This window comes from Pelophylax lessonae, assembly GCF_965119305.1.
Source record: "Pelophylax lessonae genome assembly, chromosome: 9".
Classification (NCBI taxonomy): Eukaryota; Metazoa; Chordata; class Amphibia; order Anura; family Ranidae; genus Pelophylax; species Pelophylax lessonae.
This window is the reverse complement of record NC_138776.1, coordinates 65,149,996-65,174,979: the sequence shown is the minus strand read 5'-3', so window position 1 is coordinate 65,174,979 and position 24,984 is coordinate 65,149,996. Positions and strand designations below refer to the sequence as shown.

Here is a 24,984-nt window from a genome sequence, read left to right as displayed (position 1 = left end):
TTTACAAATTGCATTGGGACTAGGTTATAAAACAAGTTTAGATGCAACAACTCCTGCTGACAAAAAAGCCCACCATCGTACAAAGCAGTCCCTCTGTTTGCAAGCCTCATTTGAACTAATCAGTTGGGGTCTTTTTGCTCAAATTTCAATACTTAAAATTTTAGCACATTCCTTATTGTTGCCAGAATATGCAACCTACAAGCACTTTGGACATATGCATTGGTCACCAATAAATTTACATCTATATTATATTTTACTGGAAGTGACGTACCTTTTTAGATTTTTTCCTTAAAACGTATCCTCTGTACCATCCTGTAAAGAAATATTCAACAAGTCAGCTAATTCATAGATACAACCTAAAGGAAAAGTTCAGCTTGAACAAAATTACTGTTAATAGTAAGAGGATAGGATGTGACCAACTTGAAATTACACTTTTTTAAATATGAGCAACTGCTTGTATTGAAGTTTAAAACTCAGCTTCCGGAGAAAGAAAGTACACAAGTACAAACCCCCAGGGTTTTTTTTTAGCAGCAATGACTTAAGTATAGAATATATCAAACTGTGTTTTTTTTTTTTTTTTTACTTTTATTTATGGATAGCAAAAATGTATAAAAAACACACATAATAAAACAATCCCCATGAGGGGAGAAAAAATGGTAGATTATGAGCTCTGGTTACAAACAATGACATAGTGTAACAAAAAATTAATGACAATCGCATGATAAGATCATCACATAGAGATACAAAAAACTCCAACGCGTTTCGATGAATTCAGATTATTCAACATGGACATACCTGAATCTATGAACCATGTCCACCTATTGTGGTGATACCAGCAGGTGTCCACCCCCGTTTGGTAGGCTATAGATGTGGCTCCTTGTAGCCCTGTGCATCTTCTTCGCTGCCTCGGTTGGAGGATTCATGCCTCCATTTTGGAAAGCGACTCCTTAATCATAAACATTCTTTCTGGTTCCTGACTAATATCGCCAATTTGACATCACAGACCCCCTGAGGAAGACCTCATCTCAAAGGTCAAAACGCGTTGGTTTTTTTTTTGTATCTCTATGTGATGATCTTATCATGCGATTGTCATTAATTTTTTGTTACACCATGTCATTATGTTTGTAACCAGAGCTCCTAATTTACCAGTTTTTCTCCCCTCATGGGGATTGTTTTATTAAGTGTGTTTTTTTATACATTTTTTCTATCCATAAATAAAAGTAAAAAGTTTGATATATTCTATACTTAAGTCATTGCTGCTGAAAAAACCCTGGGGGTTTGTACTTGTGTACTTTCTTTCTCCAGTTCCTACTTTGGGGTGTGCAGCCTCTCCATTATATGTGTTGTTTCCTGCTTGCCAAAACTCAGCTTCCAGTCATGGACGTGGGAAACCAGCACTGCTAGAATCCAATGGTAAAAGGAACTTGTAGAAACAAGAGAATATTTGCTGGTACAATTATGATAGGGTTCGCAACAGGGGAGGGTTGTCAGTGGTGTCAAGCTATAAAAATGTCTCTGTGTCAGTGGAGTTACTGGAAGGAAAGAACGTTCCTGTGTTAGTAGCAAGACTGAAAGGAAAAAAGGTCTCAGCTTCAGTAGGGTCACTGGAAGAAAAATAAAAAATGTCCTGGCGTGGGTGATGTAACCAGAAGGAATAAATGTCCCAGCATCAGTGGTGTCACTGAATAGAACAAACATCCCAGAATTGGTAGGGTTACTGGAGATAAAAATTGTTCCAGCATTCTGATGTCACTGGAAGGAAAAAATGCCCCAACTTTAGTGGTGTCACTGGAAGGAAAAAATGTCTCTGCATCAGTGGTGTTACCAGGATGAAAAAATTGTGCTTCATCAGTGTCAGTGGGGAAAACATGCCCCTGGCGCCAGTCTGAGGATGACTGCTTTGGCATCCATATCAGTGGGACGAAGGAGGAGAGGGAAGCTGGAAGGTGGGCTCTGAGTGAGGATGGGGGACTGAAACAGATCTAAGAGCTTGTTCACATGTGTGTCAGTACTTAGGTTTAGGGTCCTAAAACCTAACCTGTCCTCTGGCATCCATGTGAACGAGCACTAAGTAAAAGGAGGCGGCTAAGGGGTTCTTGGGAGGTTCTGTTGAGAAGAGGGAAGGTCCAGGGCTTAGCTGTCCATCCACCCCATGTGCTCACTTCAGAACTACTTCTCAGTGACAGTCCTAATGAAAATTAAGGGAGTTCCTTTTTTCTTGCCTCTGCTTATGTGCTATGCGAGAGACAGAAAGAAGGGCAGTTCACCCACCCTCCCCAGCAGCGTTGTTCTGAGACTGAGGTGTGTTCTCAGATACCGTTGGCTCTGTTCCACCCACAGTAGGCTGCTTTTGGAGGGAGGAGACTGTAAATCTTCCCTCCAGCAGCTAATGAGGACCATACTTCTTCTATTGGGGTTGATGCTGTAGTCATTCCTCTCAGCGAGTCGCTGGAGAATACATTGTCTAAAGCTCCCAGTATGCCTCCCCTCTAATTATCAACACTGCACCTAGAGCACATTCCCCTTCTACACCCCCCCCCCCTTCCCAATTTCACATCCCTGGTTTCCTGGATCTGCAACCCTATTATTAAGGAGAATCTAACACTATGGGGTTGATTTACTAAAGGCAAATAGGCTGTGCACTTTTGAAAGTGCAATTGCTCTAGAGCTTAGTAAATAAGGTAATGCTTCATTTATGAAAGAACCACCAATCACATGCAAGAAAATAAAAAAAAAAAAAAAAACCTGCATTTTTGCTTGCACACGATAGGATGATGGAAGTCTCCCTCATTTACTAAGCTCTGGAGCAACTGCACTTGCAGAGTGCAATTGCACTTTCAAAAGTGCACGGTAAATTTGACTTTAGGGTAAACCCTTTTGTCCACTCAGGGCAAAGTGACAAGTTATTTTGTAAGAACAAATCCTTAGGCTTCCTTATCTCTTTAAAGTAAACCTTCAAAAAGGAGAAACAGAGCCTGGCACTTCTGACTAGGGATGATCGAACGGTTCGGGTCGACTATCGGTTCGACCCGAACATTGACTGTTCGAGGTTCGGCCGAATTTAGAACTTTTTGCTGAAAAAGTTCGGAATTCGGCAACCAGAACCGACCAAAATGCAATGGGACAGGAAATGGGCTTTAAAAGAGGCCAATCATTAGTGAATACGCCCCCCAGTATATAAGATAGCCCCGCCAAATTCCTAGCATTTTAATACAGGGACATGGAAGAGAGTGGAAGCAGTTCTGTTACTTCTGCTTCAAAAGTGTCATTTAGCAATTATTAGTGTGAGGAAAGGGATATCTAGTGTAGTTAGGGTGCTATTTTCCATTATAGTTCGATTCAAAAATCTAGTTTCTGTAGGGAAAGTGTTAAGTGCCAGGGTGACTGTAGTGTAGTGTAGGGTGAACTGACACTGACTGCTATGGCAGGGTGACCAAACCCTTCCATTTCAGGGTGACCGCTATAGAGAAAAGATCGTTTCTCTTATGTGACTTACAGAGCAGCGATATGGCTTTTCGCCAGTCAGCCTGCTTTTTGCTGCAGGCGTTTATTGGGCTTTTTTGAGGACATGTTTGGAGTCAGGCATGACATCTGAACTTGTGGATAGGGGTATATATACACACACATGTATGTATATATACACCTACACCAGGCCTTGACAAAACCCGGGCGCCAGGTCGCATTTGCGACTAGAATTAGCGACCTGGCGCCTGGGGTGCCCTGCAGAAGGTGTTCTGTCATTTTTTAACGGACTTCCGGGCCGTCCGAAAATTGAGGCCCCGGCTTTTCGGCCTACTTGAGATGAGAGGCTTCCAATGGGGAACTGGCGCCCTCTTGTGGTGGCCGGGAGTAATGACTGTTGTAATTACTGTTTCCACTGCCTGTTTAGAATGCATTACCATCTCCCTGTCCAGTTAGTTACCTTTGACAGGGAGTGTGGTTATTTATTATTAAATTTAATTTATTTTTTAAATGTAAAAACTAAATAATATTTTTTTCTTTTTTTTTTTAATTATTAAAAAAAATAATAATAAAAAAAAATATATATATATATATATATATATATATATATATATATATATATAATTTTTTTTTTTCCTCATCGCCATGCCACAGCCGAAGGCCCCTTTCACACGGGCTGTCTGATCAGGTCCGCCTGTCAGTTTTTCAGGCAGACCTGATCGGACCCTTCATTTTCCTCTATGGAGCAGTAATCTGCCGCCATCTGATCCTGTCCGCCAAAAGCAGACGGATGGTGGTTCTATTTTCTATCCATCCCGTGGATCGGATCGGATGGAAAGAGACAGACAGTCTGTTTTCATCCAATTGCGCTAGAGGAGAGTGGGGTTCTAGTCGTATTTATGTGTAAATTTAGTATCCGTTTTATTAAATAAAGCTTGGTTGTTAGTTTAAAAAAAAAAACTGGCTCCTAACTTTTTTTGCTGGCTCCTAGATTTCAGGAAAATTTGTCAAGCCCTGACCTACACATATATAGGTGTGAAAAGAGCAGAACACTATGCTTACGCTAATGAAATAATTAACAGGCACATGGCTCCGCTCCGATCACACCTATATGTGTGTATGTGTATAATACATATAAGTGTGTGTGTATATATACCCCTATACACAAGTTCAGATGTTTTGCCTGCCTCCAAAGACCCCCAAAAAATGCCCAAAAAAACGCCTGCGCCAAAAAAAAAACAAAAAAAAAACGCCCAGGTGTGTTATTGCAGGCGTATTTTTTTGGGCATTTTTTTGGGTCTTTGGAGTCATGCAAAACATCTGAACTTGTGTATAGGGGTATATATACACACACACTTAAATGTATATATACACATACACATATATAGGTGTGAAAGGAGAGAAGCTATATGGGTGTTAATTATTTCATTAGCGCAAGCATAGTGTTCTGCTACTTTCACACCTATATATGTGTATATATATACATACAAGTGTGTGTGTATATATACCCCTACATAGAAGTTCTGATGTTATGCCTGCCTCCAATAACCCCCAAAAAAACGCTTGCTACAAAACCGGCAAGGTGTGAAAATAGCGGAGCCATATCCCTGTTCTATAAGTGACCTAATAGAAACAATCTTTTTTTTTTCTGGTTCTGGACATGCTACAGAGCTGAAACTTCACAGGTACACTTTTTAGACCCACCAGACACTAAATCCAAAGTCAAAATCAAAAAATCTCTTTTTTTTTTTTCAATATTTTTTTCAATAATTGGCTCTCTATCAAAAATGACAATTTTTAAGAACTATTTTTGTGTGATTAATAGTCTCTGGGGCATGACCCAGAACCCTAGGCACTTTTTAGGGGCATTTATTGGGTTTTAGGGCTTCACAATGGGGTTTGATTACCGAAGTTCTGCTCCCATTGATTTCAATGGGGTTCTGAAATCCGGGCCGAACTTTCTGGAAGTTCTGGTCGAACCGAACTTTTGAAAAGTTCGATCATCCCTACTTCTGACCTTCTCAGAATACTATATGCGCTAATTTCAGTAATTTCTGCACAACATCCCAGAATAAGTACACAGATAAGGGATGTCAAAATTAGGTAAGAAGTTATTTTGTGCATTCCTGTTCCAGACGATCTGGCTACCCATACTCTTTCAGCACTTGCTAAAACAGCTAAAAGTAGCACAACTATTACTTTTTTTAGAAAGTGTACTTTTGTAGTCTTTGACTTGCCCCAGCCTGGTCACATTTGGCCAATACTTTCTAGCAGGGAACCCTGCCACCACATGGGTGTTGATGTGACTTATGTGCAAACCTGGACAGTGGGGTGTCAGACCTCCTACTTTCTACCAATGAAAGTTAGCCATCTGTGAGTTATCTCTGATTATTACCTCCTCTGTATTGTGCAGCAATATCAAAGAAAAAAAAAAATCTAAAAAATAACAAATTTTAAAACCCATTTCAGGTGCTAGGTACATATTAACCCAGTTCTGTATACATGCAGGACAACAAAAGCTTAATTTTGTATCCCACTAATTCTGCCCACAACAAAAACTCCACTGTGCTAATTCCTGGAGAAATAATTAGCTACGGATTTACAAGCATTCTTAGGCATTACATAAGTCATCAGAACTTTATTTTAATAGAATATAATTAATTGTGCATAATAATTATAATGATACACACAGGACAAAAATCAAATGCCTAAAGAGAATTCTAAATATAGAAACACAAGTCCCATATGCAGTCTCTCAGAATACCTTACAATGCAGATTAGGTGCATCACAGACAGAACATTTGAAAGAAGCAAATAATAAAATCAAAATAAATTAAACCCCCCCCCCCCCCCCAAAAGGTCCAACCTTTCAACCCAATACCAAGGATCCATGTCTTGAAAACCTTTCACTTTAGTAAGTGCCTATAAAAGGACTCTGTGGGGAGTCACTGCACCTTTACAGACAGCCAGCCGTGATTGGGCTTTTGTCAGAATCTGAATATTTAGTCTCAGGTTATAATGCAGCAGGCTAACAATGCTATTAAGTCTCAGATTCTATTCCATTTTAGCTTTAATTATGGAGTACCCTGCTTGAGAGTCCAGAGCTAAATTTCTATTTTTTGCAAACACTTTCATGCCGTACTTTTGAATATCACTACCACATACATGAGAACAGTAGCATACAGCCATTTATGTTAATAACAGGCTGTACCGTTGCTCCTGGGCTGCCTGACTAGGGAAAATATGGCTTCAGCTACACTGAATGGGCTCAGGTGGCCTGTGTGCAAGAGCCTCAAATTCGGAGATTAAAAAAAATAAACAAGCATGTTACACTTACCCTGCTTTGTGCAGTGATTTTACTCAGAGAAGCCCTGATCCTCTTTTTGGGTTCCCTGCTAGAGCTCCTGGCCCCTCACTCAGCAGCTTGCTATAGGGGGCACCTGGGCAGGCCTGCTCCCGAGCCGCTGCTCTGTGTGTCCATTCACACCTCATTGGCTCACTGGCTGTGATTGACAGTAGCGGGAGCCAGTGGCTCCCCGCTGCTGTCTCAGCCAATGAGAAGGAATAAACCTAGTTGAGCTGCTGCTCTTGTGCCCATTGCTGGATGGAGATGGAGCTCGGGTGAGTATTAGGGGGGCAGCTGCACACAGAAGGTTTTTTACCTTCATGCATAGAATTCATAAAAGGTAAAAAACCTAGAGCCTTTACAACCACTTTAAAGAATATGTAAACCCAACATTTCATATTCCTGATATGTGGCTACTCTACCTAGCATCCTGTTCTCTTTGTATTGCTTCCTTTGTGTGAAATCATTGGTGTTCCTGCCAGTCCAGTTATGAGAGTATAGCGTGGTCAGTTCTCTAGCTGTGCTGAGATCTCAGCTTGCTCTCTTCCAGGCGTGTTAGGTCAGGCGTGTTCCAGGCATGCTCAGGGAGTTGCTTGTTATGAGCTCCTTATGAAGCTGAAAACAGTGGGTACGTGATCGCTTATTAAAAAAAAGGGGGGAATAAAAAGGTGTTTAAAGTGTTTTTTATATGTATCCACAAATGTTTTGCCTTTCATTTCTATTTTAAACTGAATGGGTTGTTTTACAAGGTGAGGGTTCACATACAAGTTTTTTTTGTTTGTTTTAGGCACCCACAAGAGCACATTCTTTAACTGAGAAATTAGTCATAAACCATAGGCAAGCCGCACATGGGAAGTTTCAAATGTCCTTTTGCAAACTGACCACTATAAAACATACTACAAACCTAGCAAAGGCCATGTAGCCGAACTTGCTTCTCTAACATCAATGTGGTTTAGGTTTCAAATTGTCGCAGCAGTGTGGGTTAATGTTAGACAGTTTAATAAGAGGGAGGCTTGTAGTCTTGTGAAAAGCAACTCTTCTGAATTGTATTTCTTATTTTGGAGAACTAATAAGCAGCACAAAAGTAGGTGTTCAAATCTTTTTCAGAGCCTCAGAATGGTATATATCACACTGAAAATGAAAGGCAATGAGAGATATGGTTGTCTTTATTGGAATCAGTGTGTCACCAAGTCTTGCAACAATCACCCACCCAACTTGGCTGACTATGATGTGCAGTATACATGCACTAAAAAGAAAAAATATTTTTTGCCACAAAAAAAAAAAAAAAAAAGAATGAGGCTAGACGTGCAGAAAATGTCATAATGTGAGAAAATCTATCCCTATCTAACAACTACTCTAAATACTCTTAAAAAAATAAAAGTAAATATTTCACATATTTGGCACTCCGTGATGAATCTCTTGAGTTTTCTTCCTCTTTATAATGTATGCTAATTCATCTAGAGGCCACCCTCATAATAAACTTATTAAGGTTCTAATCTTTATATGAGGTTTTTTTTTCAATATAGCGGCAGGACTTCTCTATACAAGGTTTATCCTTCCTACCGCTACACATGTACTTGTGGTGGAGATGGATCCTTTTATAGAAATTAGGTACGTTCTATCGTGTTAAGGTCAGGACAGTGCAGGCCAATCAAGTTCTTCCACCCCAAACTCACTCATCTGGGTCTTTATGGATCTTGCTTTGTGCACATTCATGTGGGAACAGGAAGGGGCCATCACCAAACTGTTCCCACAAAGTTGGGTGCATGAAATTGTCCAAAATGTCTTGGTATGCTAACACCTTAAGAGTTCCCTTCACTGGAACTAATGAGCCAAGCCTAACCCCTTAAAAAACAACCCCGCCCACACTATAATCCCCCCCTCCACCAAATGATTTGGACCAGTGCACAAAGAGTCTTGGCTTCAACACATGCACTTCTGGAAGAAAGGACGAACATTCCCATAGACACACTCCTAAACTTTGCAGCTATAACAGCTTGAACTCTTCTGGGAAGGCTGTCCACAAAGGGTGGGCCAACTCAATAATGACCCCTACGGACTAAGGCTGGGATGCCATTAAAATTAATGTGGGTGTAAAGGCAGGTGTCCCAATACTTTTGATAATATAGTGTATGTAATGAACCACAATAAAACCATTTGTCTCCTGCTTTAGGAGTTTGCACTTTATGAGTTTGCACAGGACAAGTGCTATCACCAGAAATGTAGGGGGGCAGTGTGTGCCAGATAACCACTGTTCTATTGCTTGGCAATGGCAACTTCCACAACTTCTCTTGGGAGAAATATTGTCAATATTCCCATCGCACATGTTCCTGGAATAGGCTCAGGAGGAGCGGGTGCTGCTGCAACTGCCAGCTGCAGACATCACAGATCAATGCATATATTTGCCAGCACACCATGGATCCTCTATATGGTCTGAAGGATTTATTGAATAATGATTACAAAAGGACAAAGTGCAATGTTTCAGAGCCATGCAGGACCCCTTCATCGTGTATATGACCCCTTCATCAGGCATATGATAAATACATACAATGGTACTCAGAAGCATATCAGCCATACAGTAACTATCAACTGGGGGAATCCATAGCGGAGAAGGATCTGGGCATTCTGGTAGACCCTAAGCTTAATAGCATGCAATGCCAAGCTGTGGTTTCCAAAGTAAGCAAAGTCTTTTCTTGTATTACCAGAGGCATGGACTCCAGAGAGAGAGATATAATTTTGCCCATGTACAAATCATTAGTAAGCCCTCATCTGGAATATGCAGTTCAGTTTTGGGCAACAGTTCTTAAAAAGGATATTGAGGAACTGGAGAAAGTGCAGAGAAGGGCAACCAAACTGATAAGAGGCATGGAGGACCTCAGCTATGAGAAAAGATTAGAGGAACTGAATTTATTCTCTCTTGAGAAGAGGATATTAAGGGGGGATATGATCAACATGTACTGTATAAATACATAAGGGGTCCATATAGTGAACTTGGTGTTGAGTTATTCACTTTAAGGTCAACACAGAGGACAAGGGGGCACTCTTTACGTCTGGAGGAAAACAGATTTCATCTCTAAACACGGAAAGGTTTCTTCACCGTAAGAGCTTTGAAAATGTGGTATAGACTCCCTCCAGAGATGGTTCTGGCTGGCTCACTAGATTGCTTTAAAAAAGGCCTGGATTCTTTCCTGGGTGTACATAATATAAATTGGTAGTAATATTTATAGGTAAAGTTGATCCAGGAAATATCCGATTGCCTCTCAGGGGATCAGGAAGGAATTTTTTCCCCTGCTGTAGCAAATTGGATCATGCTTTGCTGGGGTTTTTTCGCCTTTCTCTGGATCAACTGTGGGTATAGGATTGTGTATATGGGATTGTATGGTTGGATTTTCTTTACTGTTTTTGTTTTTTATTGGTTGAGCTAGATAGACTTGTGTCTTTTTTCAACCTAACTATGTAACTCACATTTGTCAACATCTGTTTTTCAATAGAAGAAGGTGGTTACTGTAACATTTGTCTTGTTTATAACAAAATGAAAACTACATTAGCTACACAGCTCAGACACATTCGTACATTTACTAGGTTGACGTGGCAAATAGTTTCATTTTACAATGGAAGGCCGGTACCACACTGTTGTGCTATGGTGCACTCACAGGTTTGGCACGGTTAACCTGGTTTTCTATACACTATATGTTGCCAGATTTTGATGCATCTGGCAGTCCTTGAGTCTATAGTCCTAAACTAAACTTTTGCAGATATTATTGTTGACATAGCAAAGTATTCCGGTTGGGTTCATAAGTAAAAGCAGAGGTCATTCACTCACCTTCATGCGTCTCTAGAAGATGCACAGTGTCGCCGATCTGGAGATTGAGCTCATCGCCTCCTTTTGCCTCATAGTTGTAAATGGCTAGAAAAAAAAATAGAAAATTATTTTATCAATTGTCTACAGATCAATACATCAACATGGTGAACAGTACAGAACTAACCATTGGCTCCACCACCTTCCATTATCCCAATTTCCTGGTCAGACCATAGCGCGGTTTCAATTTCATTATCCTCTCCAATCCCTAGACCCACCCACACCTCCTGGTACATCAATGATAGTCTTGTGGCTTACCCATCCCACCGCCTACAAATAGAAACATCCCTAGCAGATTACATAAAGAACAACGCATCTCATAACCACTCCTCCCTCACCTTAAGGGAAGCTCATAAGCCTGTTATCAGGGGTATCTGCATCAGCCAAGCCTCTTTTTTGTGCAAAGAAAAGCATCTTCAGCATAAACGTCTTGAGGAAGCCTTCACGCAGGCTTTGGTGACATATCAATCTCACCCCTCTCCTAATTTCGGGAAAGAGCTTGAAAAAGCACATCTGGAACTGGACCGCTTTCTTACAGAACATCGGAAAAGACTCTCCGCAGATCGCGTCATAAACTGTATATGAAGGCAAATAAGCCCGACATGTTTAGCCCTAGCGCTTCGCAGAGCAGAACATATCTGGCACCCCTGGTCTATGCACCCTTGGGACCCCAATCCACGACAACAGGAATATAGAAGTTATAGAGGAATGTGAGTGACCATACTTTCTTTCAGACATCCAAAAACTTTAACAATATGATATGGACAAAATACTAAATGTATCAAAGTGCAATACACCATTCTCTTTACAAAACCACTTTGGTATTTGAGGTGGACAAAATGAAGATTTACCAATCCAGTTGGGCAATCTTGGCAAGCTAAGCAGCCGGTAATGTATTGTTTTTAGCCTGACGTGCGTTTAGTGTGAAAGCCAAAATAAAAGATATGATAGGACTAATTAAATAGGCATGTCAGTTTTATAACCTGGATTAATTTCTCAAATGGTTTAAAATGACGTCAGTAAGAACAGTGCTGGACTACATCTTGTGATCTGCTGTCCATTGATGAGCATCCTTAAAGCAGAACTCCACACAAACCGCTAAATGCGCAAATTTATTACATATGAAAAAAAGAAGAGGAGGTTTGCCACACAGCACAGCGCTTGACATCACATTTCAGTACGACTTTGGGTGCGACTTGAAAGAAATCTGTGCAGCTTCATGCACAGAGGTCTATTGAAGTTACACCCAAAGTCACTAAAAGTAGTGCAGTACTTTTGAAAAATCGGTGTGGCGCTGCAAAGTCGATGTTGAACTGATTGGGACTGTGCCATTACCGGCAACAGGCTGCGATTTCACCTGTCAAATCGCTCCAATGTGAAGGAGGGCTTACTGTTAAAGCTTAATTAAGTGTTCTTGCATGGCAAGACCACTTACTGTTATTTCACATATATATTTTCTTATTATTATAGCCAAATTTACCACCCTAACTCCTCCCACAGTTTTTACACTACATAGACAGTAATATACCGAAACGTGCGGATTAATATTACTTTGTGAAATGTTTCGCCGAGTGGTTCACGAAATATCGCTGATTTTGTGGCGAAATTGGTCCCATAGGAATGAGTGGCGGAATGTTCAAAACTAGAGTGGGAGCTGAAAAATCAGGACATGGATTTCTAATTTGCCATCACTCCTTCATTTTCAAGCCCACCTACGCAAATCTTATATCAAAATGTTCAGCTATCCCTGCTGCCACTAAAAATGTCCGCGGCTAAGCCATAGTCCTGATGGTTTTCACAATATGACCTTTGCAACTCACGCCACCCATTGCCATTTATTGAAACTCCACTCTAGCCACCTCAAATTTGCAGGCCAATTCATTTCTAAACTGCGGCTGTGCCTTCATTTTTAATATTTTAGACATATACTATGTATCAACATGTAGGTCTGGGTCCTGTGATTCTCACAATATAAAGCTCTTCGCTGTAGAAGTTATAATTTTTAAACTACGACCTTTTGTTTCCAACTGCCAACATTTCTTAACTGCTGCCACTCCCACACACACACCCCCCACACACACCCCACACTGCTGCCACTCCCACACACACACCCCACACTGCTGCCACTCCCACACACACCCCACACGGCTGCCACTCCCACACACACCCCACACGGCTGCCACTCCCACACACACACCCCACACTGCTGCCACTCCCACACACACACACCCCACACTGCTGCCACTCCCACACACACCCCCCACACTGCTGCCACTCCCACACACACCCCACACTGCTGCCACTCCCACACACACACCCCACACTGCTGCCACTCCCACACACACACCCCACACTGCTGCCACTCCCACATACCCCACACACACCCCACACTGCTGCCACTCCCACATACCCCACACACACCCCACACTGCTGCCACTCCCACATACCCCACACACACCCCACACTGCTGCCACTCCCACACACACCCCACACTGCTGCCACTCCCACACACACCCCACACTGCTGCCACTCCCACACACACACATGGCAAGAACACTTCACACAATTTCCCAGAAATTGTACGTTTTCTAGTTGAACAAGCTGAAGTTAGAAGCTTATTGGCTACCATACAAGCTGCATCAGATTTTGCACTCTCCCGTTTTAGCAAATCAACCCCATGAGGTCTTACTCTGTACACATAACTGCATGCAGCATACTTGATTGATTCCCAGTCCTGTCCCATCTTCTCCCAGACTGTGTGCTGCTGTGTAGGAGACTGCAAAAGGTTAATATACCAAGTTAAAGTGGAACTAAACCCATTAATTTAGTAATACCCTGGTACAAATTCCTAACTTCTTTTTCAACAAACTTGACCAAATTGTGACTACCTTTATTTGGGCGGTAAATCTACCTTGCAGCTTCCCCTCTCTTGGGGGTCCGGCACTACCATGTTTTCATCTTCTTAGCAGATGAAGTCCTCTAAGACATCATCTAGGGTATGTGTCTACCCTGGCCATTGCATGCATCTATAACTTTGCATAGGAATTTGGTTAATTGGTTCACAACCTAGTCCATTTTACAGTGCCGATCATTGTTGTGGATTCACTATGAAGTGCACCACAGTTTTAAACTTAATTTAAAGGTGTTTTAGCCTGTTTTGTTAAATGAAAATGTGGCAAAACTGCACCGCATTTTGGCTGCCATTAAGAAATGAGGGCACCACAAGCGCATTGTGAGCTTTGCCGGATTTCTGAAAATGTGGGCAGAAATGTGTGATTCGGTCTATGTTTTTAGAATTCCCAGGTTTAAATGAAGACTTAAAGAGCAGCTTTACGATCAAATATGATCGTCCTGTGAGAAAACGCCCTTAAGGCCTCATGAGCACTGGGTGTTTGCCTTGGTGCATAAATAGGACTCTGGCATTTAGATGCAGATGAAAAAAAAAAAAAAAAAACTGGCTTTGTGTCTGAAACCCTTCTTTAAACTTTGTCACATGAGATTTCCATGCTGGGGTGCTAACACAAGAGAAAAGACATCTGGGGTCATAACCCACCTACATGCATCCAAATCTAAGTACATTAGTATATTTACCATTATATTGCCATTTACATAAGCTAGAAAGCAGCAAGATCACAGTAGCCTGTGCAACTCTACAGAAGACACAATTAAACAAGCACTGTTTCCCAGAACAGAGTCTTTGACAGTTCATACCGAACACAATCACTGAAAATCACATTATCAAAGCAATGAAACAAGCAATTGCATCGGGGTGAACAGACAATGTGCTGGAAGAAAACAGTGGGCAGAATGCATATAACAGGCACACAAAGCCTTGGATTAGGGAAACAAATGGAGATAATCCACTACTTGCTAATAAATATTTGCAAGTGTTAAAGTGCTGTCAGTAATCCCATTCCTCTTGTGGACAGGGATAAACTTTTAAAGTTTATCACTCAAATTAGGAAGAGTTAGGTTAATGCATGTCATGTGTTGTTGTTGTTACATGGCTCAAAAACAAGAATTTCAGGTATGGATATTTATATATTGGCCAGCTTGGACCAATTGAATTATTTCCTATAGCATACCTGGCCAATTACTGGAAGCTGGAAATCACTGAAATACACACCACTATTCTCAGCCCCTCTGCAGTTCAGAAGGCAGGCTTTATGAAATGTGTGACACAGCAGTGCCCGCTCACAGGGCATAGTGACTATGTGTACCATAATACAAGTAAATGCATGGGGATCTTCACAAAGTATGTGTACAAACTTCAGGATTGTCCATATTATTAGTAGTCTGGAAATAAATGAAATTCAATGTGGAAATTAATATAAGATGTAACATTATGACCACAGATGCACTTTAAGTGTTTTTTTTGCATGAATGATTTAATGTGTGTCAATAAGTGTGCAATATTAATATGTGTAACTTAAAATGCACTGGCATGTTTTAAATCATTTGTAGGAAACAGAAGCCAAAAAGGACGGATTGCTTGATCTGCAGACTTGCTCCAGTCTAGTTATTTGACAGCCAGGGAACCAACAGCCTTTGCAGATGACAGCCCTGTTGAAGATGTCTGGACCCGCTGAAGATGACAACTGGGGCTAATCGTATTAGCAAAATCCAAGGCACCCACCACCGAGTGACCAAAGATAAAACAACCTCGACAGGGAGACCACCACTCACACAGGGCCAGACCCGCTGCATGGCGGTGTCAAAGGCTCTCACGCACAACTACTGGCTGCAACTAGACGGGGCAGACAAGCTGGGAAGGGGGCGGGCTGCAACTAGTTTCCGAGGCCCAGCCTCTTTCCTTAGGCTGCAGTTTTGGAAACTACTTGCGGTTCGCTCCCTCCCCAGCTTTTGTGCCCCGTCTTGTTGCAGCCAGTAGTGGTGCGTGAGAGCCTGTGATGACACCATCCTCCTGCTCTTTTATGCGGCGGGTCTGGACTTGTATGAGATATAAAAGATTAGAGATATACTTAGAGATATACTGTCAGACCAGATTCAACCAAATGCTGCAAAGTTGGTTGGGCTGCGCTTAACAGTACAAATGGACAAAAATCCAAAACACACTGCAAAAGCAACCCAGGAGCTTTTGAAGAAAAAGAAGTGTAATATTCTGCAATGGCAGAGTCCATCACCTGATCTCAACCCAATTGAGCATGCATTTCACTTGGTGAAGGCAAAACTAAAGGCAGACCCTCAAACAAAATAACAACAGCTGAAGTTCGAGCCTGGCAAAGAAGGAAACCCAGTCTCTGGTAATGTCCATGGGCTTCAGACTTCAGGCAGCCATTGCCAGTAAAGGATTCTCAACAAAATATTAAAAATTAACATTTTATTTATGATTAAATTCATTTGTACAATTACATTTGACCCCTGAAAATGGGGGGGGGGGGGGACTGTGCATAAAAATGGTTGCAGTTCCTAAATTTTGTACCTGATATTTATGTTCAACCCCTTGATTTAAAGATGAAAGTCTGCACTTGAATTTCATTTGGATGGTTTCATTTTAATTTTATTCTAAAGGCATACACAGCCAAAAGTATTACAATTGTGCCTGTGTCCAAATATGTATGGAGCTAACTGCCTAGAGTAAACTCTCACTCAATGAGTACCAATATGTAATCACCGAAAGCGGAGACCAATGCGCTTCAGGAGGTGGTAATAATGAATATTACCCAATAAATAACAAATGGTAAATAATATTGCAGCTACTAAGGCTGCATTCACACTTGAGCATAGCGTTTTTTACCACGATTTTACCGCAATTTTTACCGCGATTTTACCGCGATTTTTTCAGGCGTTTTTCATTGACATCTATCAAAAACGCTGGTAATCAGCCCAAAAAGAAGCTCATGTACTTTTTTCAGCTACAGGCGTTTTGCAAAACGCTCAGATGTGAACAGGGGCCATTTAAATGAATGGGGTTTTACTTGTTGGGCGTTTTGGAAGCGTTTCTTTTGAGCGTTTGTGGAGCTGAAAACGCCCAGGTGTGAATGGAGCCTTAAAATACATGAAATGATAATATTTGGTATAACAAGCAGGGCTCCTTAATAACAAATATAGTAGCGCAAGGTGAAAAACATGCAGGCTTAATAGTGATCAATGCATGAATAACCATAAAAAGTAACCACAGTTATAGGCACATCATACATGCAGCTGGTGCGGATAGCTCCCGTAGCACACAGGACTTGGCTCCACACCAAGGCAAGGGAAAACCCTGTCGTGGAGCCAAGTCCAGTGTGCTACGGGAGCTATCCGCACCAGCTGCATGTATCATGTGCCTATTCCTTATGACTTACAAGTGAGTGCAATGATTATTGTTGTGTATGAATAAATTGTTCAAGCAATGTTGCACTAGTGGAGGCTGTCATTTCTTTCACATGTATGGGAGCTTTGTTTTACACGATTCGGAGCATCGTTGTTGTGGGGATTGATCAACTGGATGTGGAGACTGCATTTCATACACAATGCGATATCAGCTTATTCACGAGAGTGATTAAGCATTGTGTTCCAGTGAGTGCCCATTTGACATCATTGTGTGGCACTTGGTGGTGGAATAAGTGGTGATCTCATCCTAATCCGCACGTCTATCTGGACTTGTATGTGGATCTATTATTTGGTAACTAACTGCCTGCCTGTATCGGAGGTGTGGGAAGACAGCTGCGACAGCCTGCAAGAGCCTGACATTGCACTCGCGATCTGCTGATTGTGGGTAAAATGCTTTACAGGCTCCTAGGAAAAAAATAAAATAAAAAATAGTAAATTTACATTTTTGTTACCTCCTTTTGTAAGGGTGAACCTATCCTTTAAAGTGCAACTACACTTTGTTGAGAAGAAAAACACACCTTCTAGGTGATACATTGCAAGGATTTTAAAGCGGTTGTATCCTCAAAAAAAAAAAAAAAACCCTGCAGGACAAAGGCATAATGAGCTAGTATGCATCGCATACTAGCTCATTATGAAATACTTACCTTAGAACGAAGCCCCGACACGGTAGCCCGGACACCGCTGAGGCAGCTGACATCTTCCCGCGGCGTCTCTTCCGAGTTTGGCGGCCGGCTCCGGCTCTGTGAGTGGCCCGAGCCGTGATGACATCACGTGCCGGAGTTCACTTTCCGGCAAGGAGCTCTGAAAGTCCGCCGGACCTTCAGAGCACATACGCTGCTGGTGTCAGCGGCTGCATGCAGGGTGAATATCTCCTAAACCGTGTAGGTTTAGGAGATATTAATTTTACCTACAGGTAAGCCTTATTATAGGCTTATCTGTAGGTTAAAGTTAAAAAGCGGAGTATACTACCGCTTTAAGAAACTTTGCTGTAGATTCCTAACTATTGCTGCTCTGAAGAAATAGTGGTTTTGTTTTACCATATCATTTGCAGCCCAATTCTGAATAGGGGGTTTTGGTGCATTAGAATTAGCTGTGTTTTAATGAGAAAAGCTGTAAGGTTCAATCCCTTTAGAAATATTTAAACTATGGGGAGAATATCCCCACAACTCAAATTCAGGGATACCTACAATTTTGACTTAAAACCTGGTGTGTACATATAATAAAATCACATGCAAACACTAACAGCGCTATGATTGATCACCATAGTCCATTATGTGCCATATCTGCAAAAGAACAGTCCAGCTTGCTGGCATCATCTTCAGTGATAAAATCCTGTATAAGGTGTTCACGTGCTCTAATATAAAGGATCGTGCCCCTTCACCACACCGGCATGCCCCCCAAGCAGTGCCCACGTACCTCACTGAAGGGGAATATAGGGCCCAACAAGATATGCACAGGAGGGAAAACCTCTATCTCACAGCCCAGGAACTTCCCACAGATGATGGCTGGATCACTCCATGGATGTTAGGTGATATGCAAATAGAAAGGTGCTCTCATAGCGTGATTCCGTCAAAACACATTTATTAAAGCAAATTCCAACAAAAAATGCACTCACAAACAAACTTTAAAAGAAAGCATCCAATGTAATTAGTCCCGATCCGAGTTGCTATGGTCACCGCGTGTCCACGCCCTAACGCATTTCGTCATGATCCCCTGATGACGTTAGCACGCCTAACGAAACGTGCGTCGGGAACGTGAGACCGTAGAGTTCCGGTGAGGTGGAACGCAGACGCGGAAGCGGCGTCCCATCCACCAGGAGAAGCTGAACGATTTGTACTACTGTGGCGTTTATTTACCACTATGGAGTAAGTGCATTACTTTCATTAAATCTCTTTATATGGCAATATTACGCTATTGGAGTTTCCTTATTTCTTATGACATGTTGTCCGGAGTCTCGGAGTCATCTGTTTACTTCTGGCTTATCACACACTGGATGTGAAGACTGTAATAGGAGATTTTGGAGCTCTTGTGGAGATACATTGCGATCATGACCCCCTATAACTAAGGGGTCAACTTCTTTTGGTAAGAAGTATTTTATCCGAGCACTGGGTGTATGGTGATTGGTGAAGGCATTTCACATCAAGTCCAATTGTATTTGCTGCTGGAACTTAAAGTTTGCACCGAGCACTTTTCAAGGACTATGTTTATTAATTTTATTATTGCTATATTCATTGGAATATTCACTTGCAAATAATTGGTTCATATGTTTATGTTATTTATGCATTAGCACTTTATTGTGAGTATACTGCTGAGCGCAATAACCCATATTCACTATCGCATTTCGTCATTGGCTGACTTCAACGGAGGGCCAAACAACAACAAATAAAGACATATGTTTTTTTTTTTGTTGTTGTTGTTTTTTTTTTAACCTTAACCCATACTCTGCATGAAAGTAAAAAACCTTCTATGATCACCTACCCTCCAAATACCTGCCTGGCTTCTCTTTCCATCCAGGCACTGTGCCTCTCTGCAGCAGAACTGCTCTCTCTCCCTCTTCTCACAGGACACAGAGGCAGCACCTGCTACAGTAAATCAAATCTTGTGAGGAGGGAGTGGGGATGGGTGGGGCTGAGCCACACTGTGTGTCCACACACACACACACAAACATACACCCCCCCCCCCCCAGCTTGGTAGTGCACCCGCACAAGTAACCCCATAGCATATAACTTGCTACAGAGGGCTCTTGAAGAAAAGGAGGGGCAGATCGTGCCTGTGGGGGACCCCGGAAGAGGAGGTAAGAGACCACTCTGTGCAATATTATTGCACAAAACAGGTAAGTATAGCAGGTTTTTTATTTTGGGGGAAAAAAAGGCTTCACAACCACTTTAATCCTGCCTTCTGGGAAAATCTCTCAGGTTGCCATATTGCATTGAATTTAGAAAAATAAATAAAGGGAACTGAACAGGAAAGTTCATTTTTTTTAACATTAAATTACATTATGGCTTTTTTTTAGCAAATGTTTATGCTGTATTTTCTTGTTATTTTTTTTTTTTTCATGAAAGTAGAGTTACCCTTTATGGATCTGTCTATCATCACTTTTAATCTGCAATTAGGAATTAACAGCCAAATGCTCATGCTGATGAAACAATGAGCCAAACATAAGCAGGCTTGCTGTGTTCTCTGTGTAAATAAGATGTCCAGCAGGTAGCTTTATTTTCATTTTAGGAAACTGTTCCAGCAAATTCCCTGTTGTTAACCTGAAGGCAGAAGTAAAAGATGTAAACACAAGACACATGAAGCAAAAGGGTATTGGCTGTAAACTCAAACTAAATGACCTTTGCGTTATTAAAAGTACTATGTGTCAAATGCTACTGTTTTTAATTAAAAATTAAGCAGTTTTTGATCCTTTGTTGCATTGCAGTGCTGATCTTTAGATCACTTCAAGTCTACATGCATTATAGCAATAGCTGCAAGGCAATTCACGGGTGGATTTGCCGACAGTGAAAACAATGGACTATAGTTGTGTAAGGTTTGTAGTAATGGCCACTTGTAGCCTCTATTGAAAGCTCATTTGACACAATGATAACACAGGAGCACAATTAGGAGCAGGGATTGTCCCCCATGAACAAAGGGCTTCATGGTCCATGTGACATGATGGCAATGCAGCAGCACAATTGGTAGGCAAAAAGGTACCGCATTGTCGCATTGTCAGGGGGGTGGTTCACCTTTCAGATTTCTGAAAAAGTGAACTTAATGCGGGGCTCCACCCAAAAAGGGGAAGCACTGCTCGTTTGGCTTCACCCCCCCCCCCCCTCTGCTGCCACATTTGGACACTTTGGGGAGGGGGTTACCTGGTTTTGACAGGTACCTGCTCCGACTTCTGGCTGATCTCGCCACGGCAAAGTCCCCTGGAAGTTCGGCCCCCCTCCTCCTTTCCCTGCCACTGGGCATTCACTATGCGCAATGCACTTCGCGTAGGGAACCGGCTGTGAAGTCGCAAGGCTTCACTGACAGTCTCCCTTACAAACAAATGGCAGGGGCAGCACCCGAGAGACAATTGATTAATGGGGGCTGGATTTCTCGTCAGAATAAAACGTCTCAGTGGGGGAAATCCCTGCACCAACATCCCTTGTGTTGATCCACTGATCTGTTATCTTATTTTTTCATTCAACCCACCACTGGTTAAAAAAGAAAGAAATAAAGTGTGTTCACGGCTCTAAACTTTAAAAACGAACTATGGCCAAAGATTTTTTAGGCCATACTTCTCATACAGGAGAGCACTTACTTGTGCTTTCCTGTGACCCAGAATCAGCCAAGCCACTGAGCCTGAGCTAGCCACCCCGCCATGAGCATTTGCAGCGCATTATCTGTTTGGAAACGCACAGATGTGAACGGATCCTCATTGTTCTTGTGTAAAAACACCAATTACACTTTTAGGCCCCATTCACACCTAGCATAGTGGGAGCGCACATTTTTTGGCTAGTTTTGTTATACGACAAGCATTGGGCAGCTCGTTGATTTCAATGTGCTGCCTCACATGTGCCAAAGCAGCTCATGTGATATTTTGGCACGTCACAGTAACCTCATTTATACTGCATTTTGCTGCATTTGTCCCTCATTTTCTCACGCAGCAAAATGGGTTTGCACTTCTGCATCTGGGTACCATTAACGACTAGTAGCATTGAAAGCACAACAAAGTAATTTCAGGTGTATGAAACTATACACAAGAGAGCAAGCTACTCACTAGGGGGGGAACCTCTGGGTGAGTCTAGGATGGAAAAGACTTGGGGGTACTGGTAGACAACAGGCTTGGCAGTGGCATGCAATGCCAAGCCGCTGCAAGCAAAGCCAACAGAATACTGGGATGCATAAAAAAGGTGATTGACTCCAGAAATAAAGAGATTATTCTCCCGCTCTACAAGACTCTGGTCCAGCCACACCTGGAGTATGCTGTCCAGTTCTGGGCACCGGTCCTCAGGAAGGATGTGCTGGAATTGGAAAGAGTCCAGGGAAGGGCAACAAAAATAATTAGGGGAATAGAGGACATCAGCTATGAGGAAAGACTACAAGCACTGAACTTATTCTCTCTGGAGAAGAGACGATTGAGGGGGGATATGATATCAATGTACAAATACTGTACTGGCGACCCTAGCATAAGGAACAAACTATTCAGAGAGAGGAGATACAATAAGACACGTGGCCACTCACTAAAAGTAGAGGAAAAGCGGTTTAACCTTAAAGTGCGTAAGGGGTTCTTCACTGTAAGGGCGGTAAGGATGTGGAATTCTCTTCCACAAGCAGTCGTATCAGCAGGGAGCATTGATAGTTTCAAAAAACTATTAGATGGGCACCTTAAAGACCACAACATACAGGGGAATACAATGTACGGTTAACAGCAAACACACACACATCATAGGTTGAACTGGATGGACGGATGTCTTTTTTCAACCTCATTAACTATGTAACTATGTAAGGAGGACACGCCTATCTATCCAATCATGACAGGCCAGCCCTTGCACTGCATAGGTTTATGAAATTGTACAAATCAGACTGTATAGTGAATTGTGTGCTTTAACCACTTGCTTACTGGGCACTTATACCCACTTCCTGCCCAGGCCAATTTTCAGCTTTTAGCGCTGTCGCACATTAAATGACAATTGCGTAGACATGGAACACGGTACTCATAAGAAATTTGAGACACAGATAGAGATTTCTTTTGGGAGGTATTCTATCGCCAATGGGGTTTTTATTTGTTGCTGAACAAAAAAAAAAAAGATGGTTAAACAAAGAAAAACAAAAAACTTTTTTTGAGTTTGTATATATATATATATATATATATATATATATATATATATATATATATATATATATATATATATATATATATATATATATATATATTACATATATACATACACACACACACACATACATACAGTTAATCAGGGCCCTGATGATCTGTGTACATGTCTATTCTCCGGATTGCCATTACTGGCTCTCCTCTCCGACAGCACGAGGAAAGGAGAGCCAATAACGGGCAATTCTATTTACATTTTGATCAGCTGTGATTGGACACAGCTGATCTTGTGGTAAGGACCGCTGTGACTGGCCCTTTATCATGAACTATGATCAGCTGTGTCCATAGGTCACAGAGATCACAAAGTGAACAAAAGGCGTGGTTCTGGGAGGACGCCCTCCCTGAGCAAGAGAGTTGTGCTGTAGCAGTCTTTCGGCTATGGCGTCAAGTACAGAAATGGGTGTCTTAACAGTTTTCATGTCCTAAATCTACATACAAGAAAGTCAAGAACTTTTGTACAGAGAAAGCTGGAGGCAGAGGTAAGAGAGTCCTAAAATACTTAGAAAGCTACATATTTCTTCAACATTAATGGGATATTGGTACATACGGGAATCAAGGGGAAAAAAAAAAGCCTTTAACCACTTCCGGACCGCGCGCCGTCAATTTACATTGGTACTTTGACGTTAGCTGCCATAACCCCGGTATTTTTTAAAATGGCGGTCAGTTCACTTTCAGATAAGGGTGGATTTGCCGCTTGATCACCCTTATGGTGCGGCGGGAGAGCTGCCCCTCCCCCCCCCCCCCCCACCGCTTCCCGGTCGTTTTCCCCGCTTACCGGACAAACGGGAAAACGATCCTGTCCACGCTCCTCACAAACAGGAAGTCGGGTGAGGAAAAGATGGCCCCCACTCGACTCTCTGGTCTTGGAGAACCGGAGCGTCATCAAACGTCGTCTCCTAGCAACCGATTTTCGGTTTGAGGTCTTTTTGACCCCAGATCTCACAATAAAGAGGTCCTGTCATGCTTATTTCTATTACAAGGGATGTTTACATTCCTTGTAATAGGAATAAAACTGATCAAAAAATTAGAAAGAAAAAAAAAGTGTAATAATAAAAAATAGATAAAATAAATAGTAAAAAAAATAAAGCGCCCTGTCCCCATTAGCTCGCGCAGAAGCGAACGCATATGCAAGTCCCGCCAACATATGTAAACTGTGTTCAAACCACACATGGGAGGTATCGCTACAATTATTAGAGCGAGAGCAATAATTTGAGCCCCAGACTTTCTCTGTAACTCTAAACTGGTAAACTGTAGAAATGTTTAAAATGTCGCCTATGGGGGTTTTTAAGTACCAACGAGCGTGCGCAATTTTGAAGCATAACATGTTGGGTATCTATTTACTCGGCGTAACATCTTTCACATTATAGAAAAAAATTGAGCTAACTTTACTGTTTTCTTATTTTTTTAAAAAAAAAAAGTGATTTTTTTTCCAAAAAACTGCATTTGGAAGACTGCTGCGCAAATACGGTGTGATAAATATTGCAACAATCTCAAATTTATATATATATATATATATATATATATATATATATATATATATATATATATATATATATATATATATATATATATATATATATATATATATATATTGTTTGGGGGTTCTGAGTAGTTTTCTAGCAAAAAAAAAACTGATTTTAAGTGTCAGAAATAGGCCCGGTCCTTAAGTGGTTAAACAGCAAACCAGGTCTCCAATTACATCACTAAAAAAGTGTACCTTCTGGTCTACTAAATACAGTAATCAGCGACTAAAGCGGCTGGTACCTCCAGGTGTCTTCATGTTTGGATTGAGCTCCTCTAACTTGCCCTGAAACACTTATGTAATTAGCAGCCAGTTTCCCGACATCAGACCACCTTCTCAACTTTGCACAAGCCTACAGAGGTTTGCTTTCAGGTTACTCTGCATTCCTTCTTTTACATTTGATTCATTCAGAAATATTTTCCTTAACCTTTATGGAGAACTAGAATTCAGTCTATCAGAAATCATTGCTACCCTGTCTACTGTTGTGAAAATTTTATTAGGACTAGTGTGGACATTTTTCAGGAAGTGTTTTATTTAGATTGTCATTATGGCTCCTGTTATCGGTTTTGCTTGCAATACGCTCATTAAGAGCGTGTACGGGT

The 24,984-nt window shown here is 41.6% G+C and overlaps 1 protein-coding gene across 1 annotated transcript in view; it reads right to left on the bottom strand.

Moving 5' to 3' along the window:
- The window catches only part of DOCK1 (dedicator of cytokinesis 1), a 696,032-nt gene that overhangs the window by 575,569 nt on the left and 95,479 nt on the right, over positions 1-24,984 (bottom strand). The window contains exons 2-3 of the mRNA XM_082266717.1: positions 10,632-10,715; positions 272-312 (exon numbers count right to left, since the gene is read on the bottom strand). Coding sequence (XP_082122843.1) covers positions 272-312; positions 10,632-10,715 — 125 coding nt within the window. The remainder of the gene's footprint in view (positions 1-271; positions 313-10,631; positions 10,716-24,984) is intronic.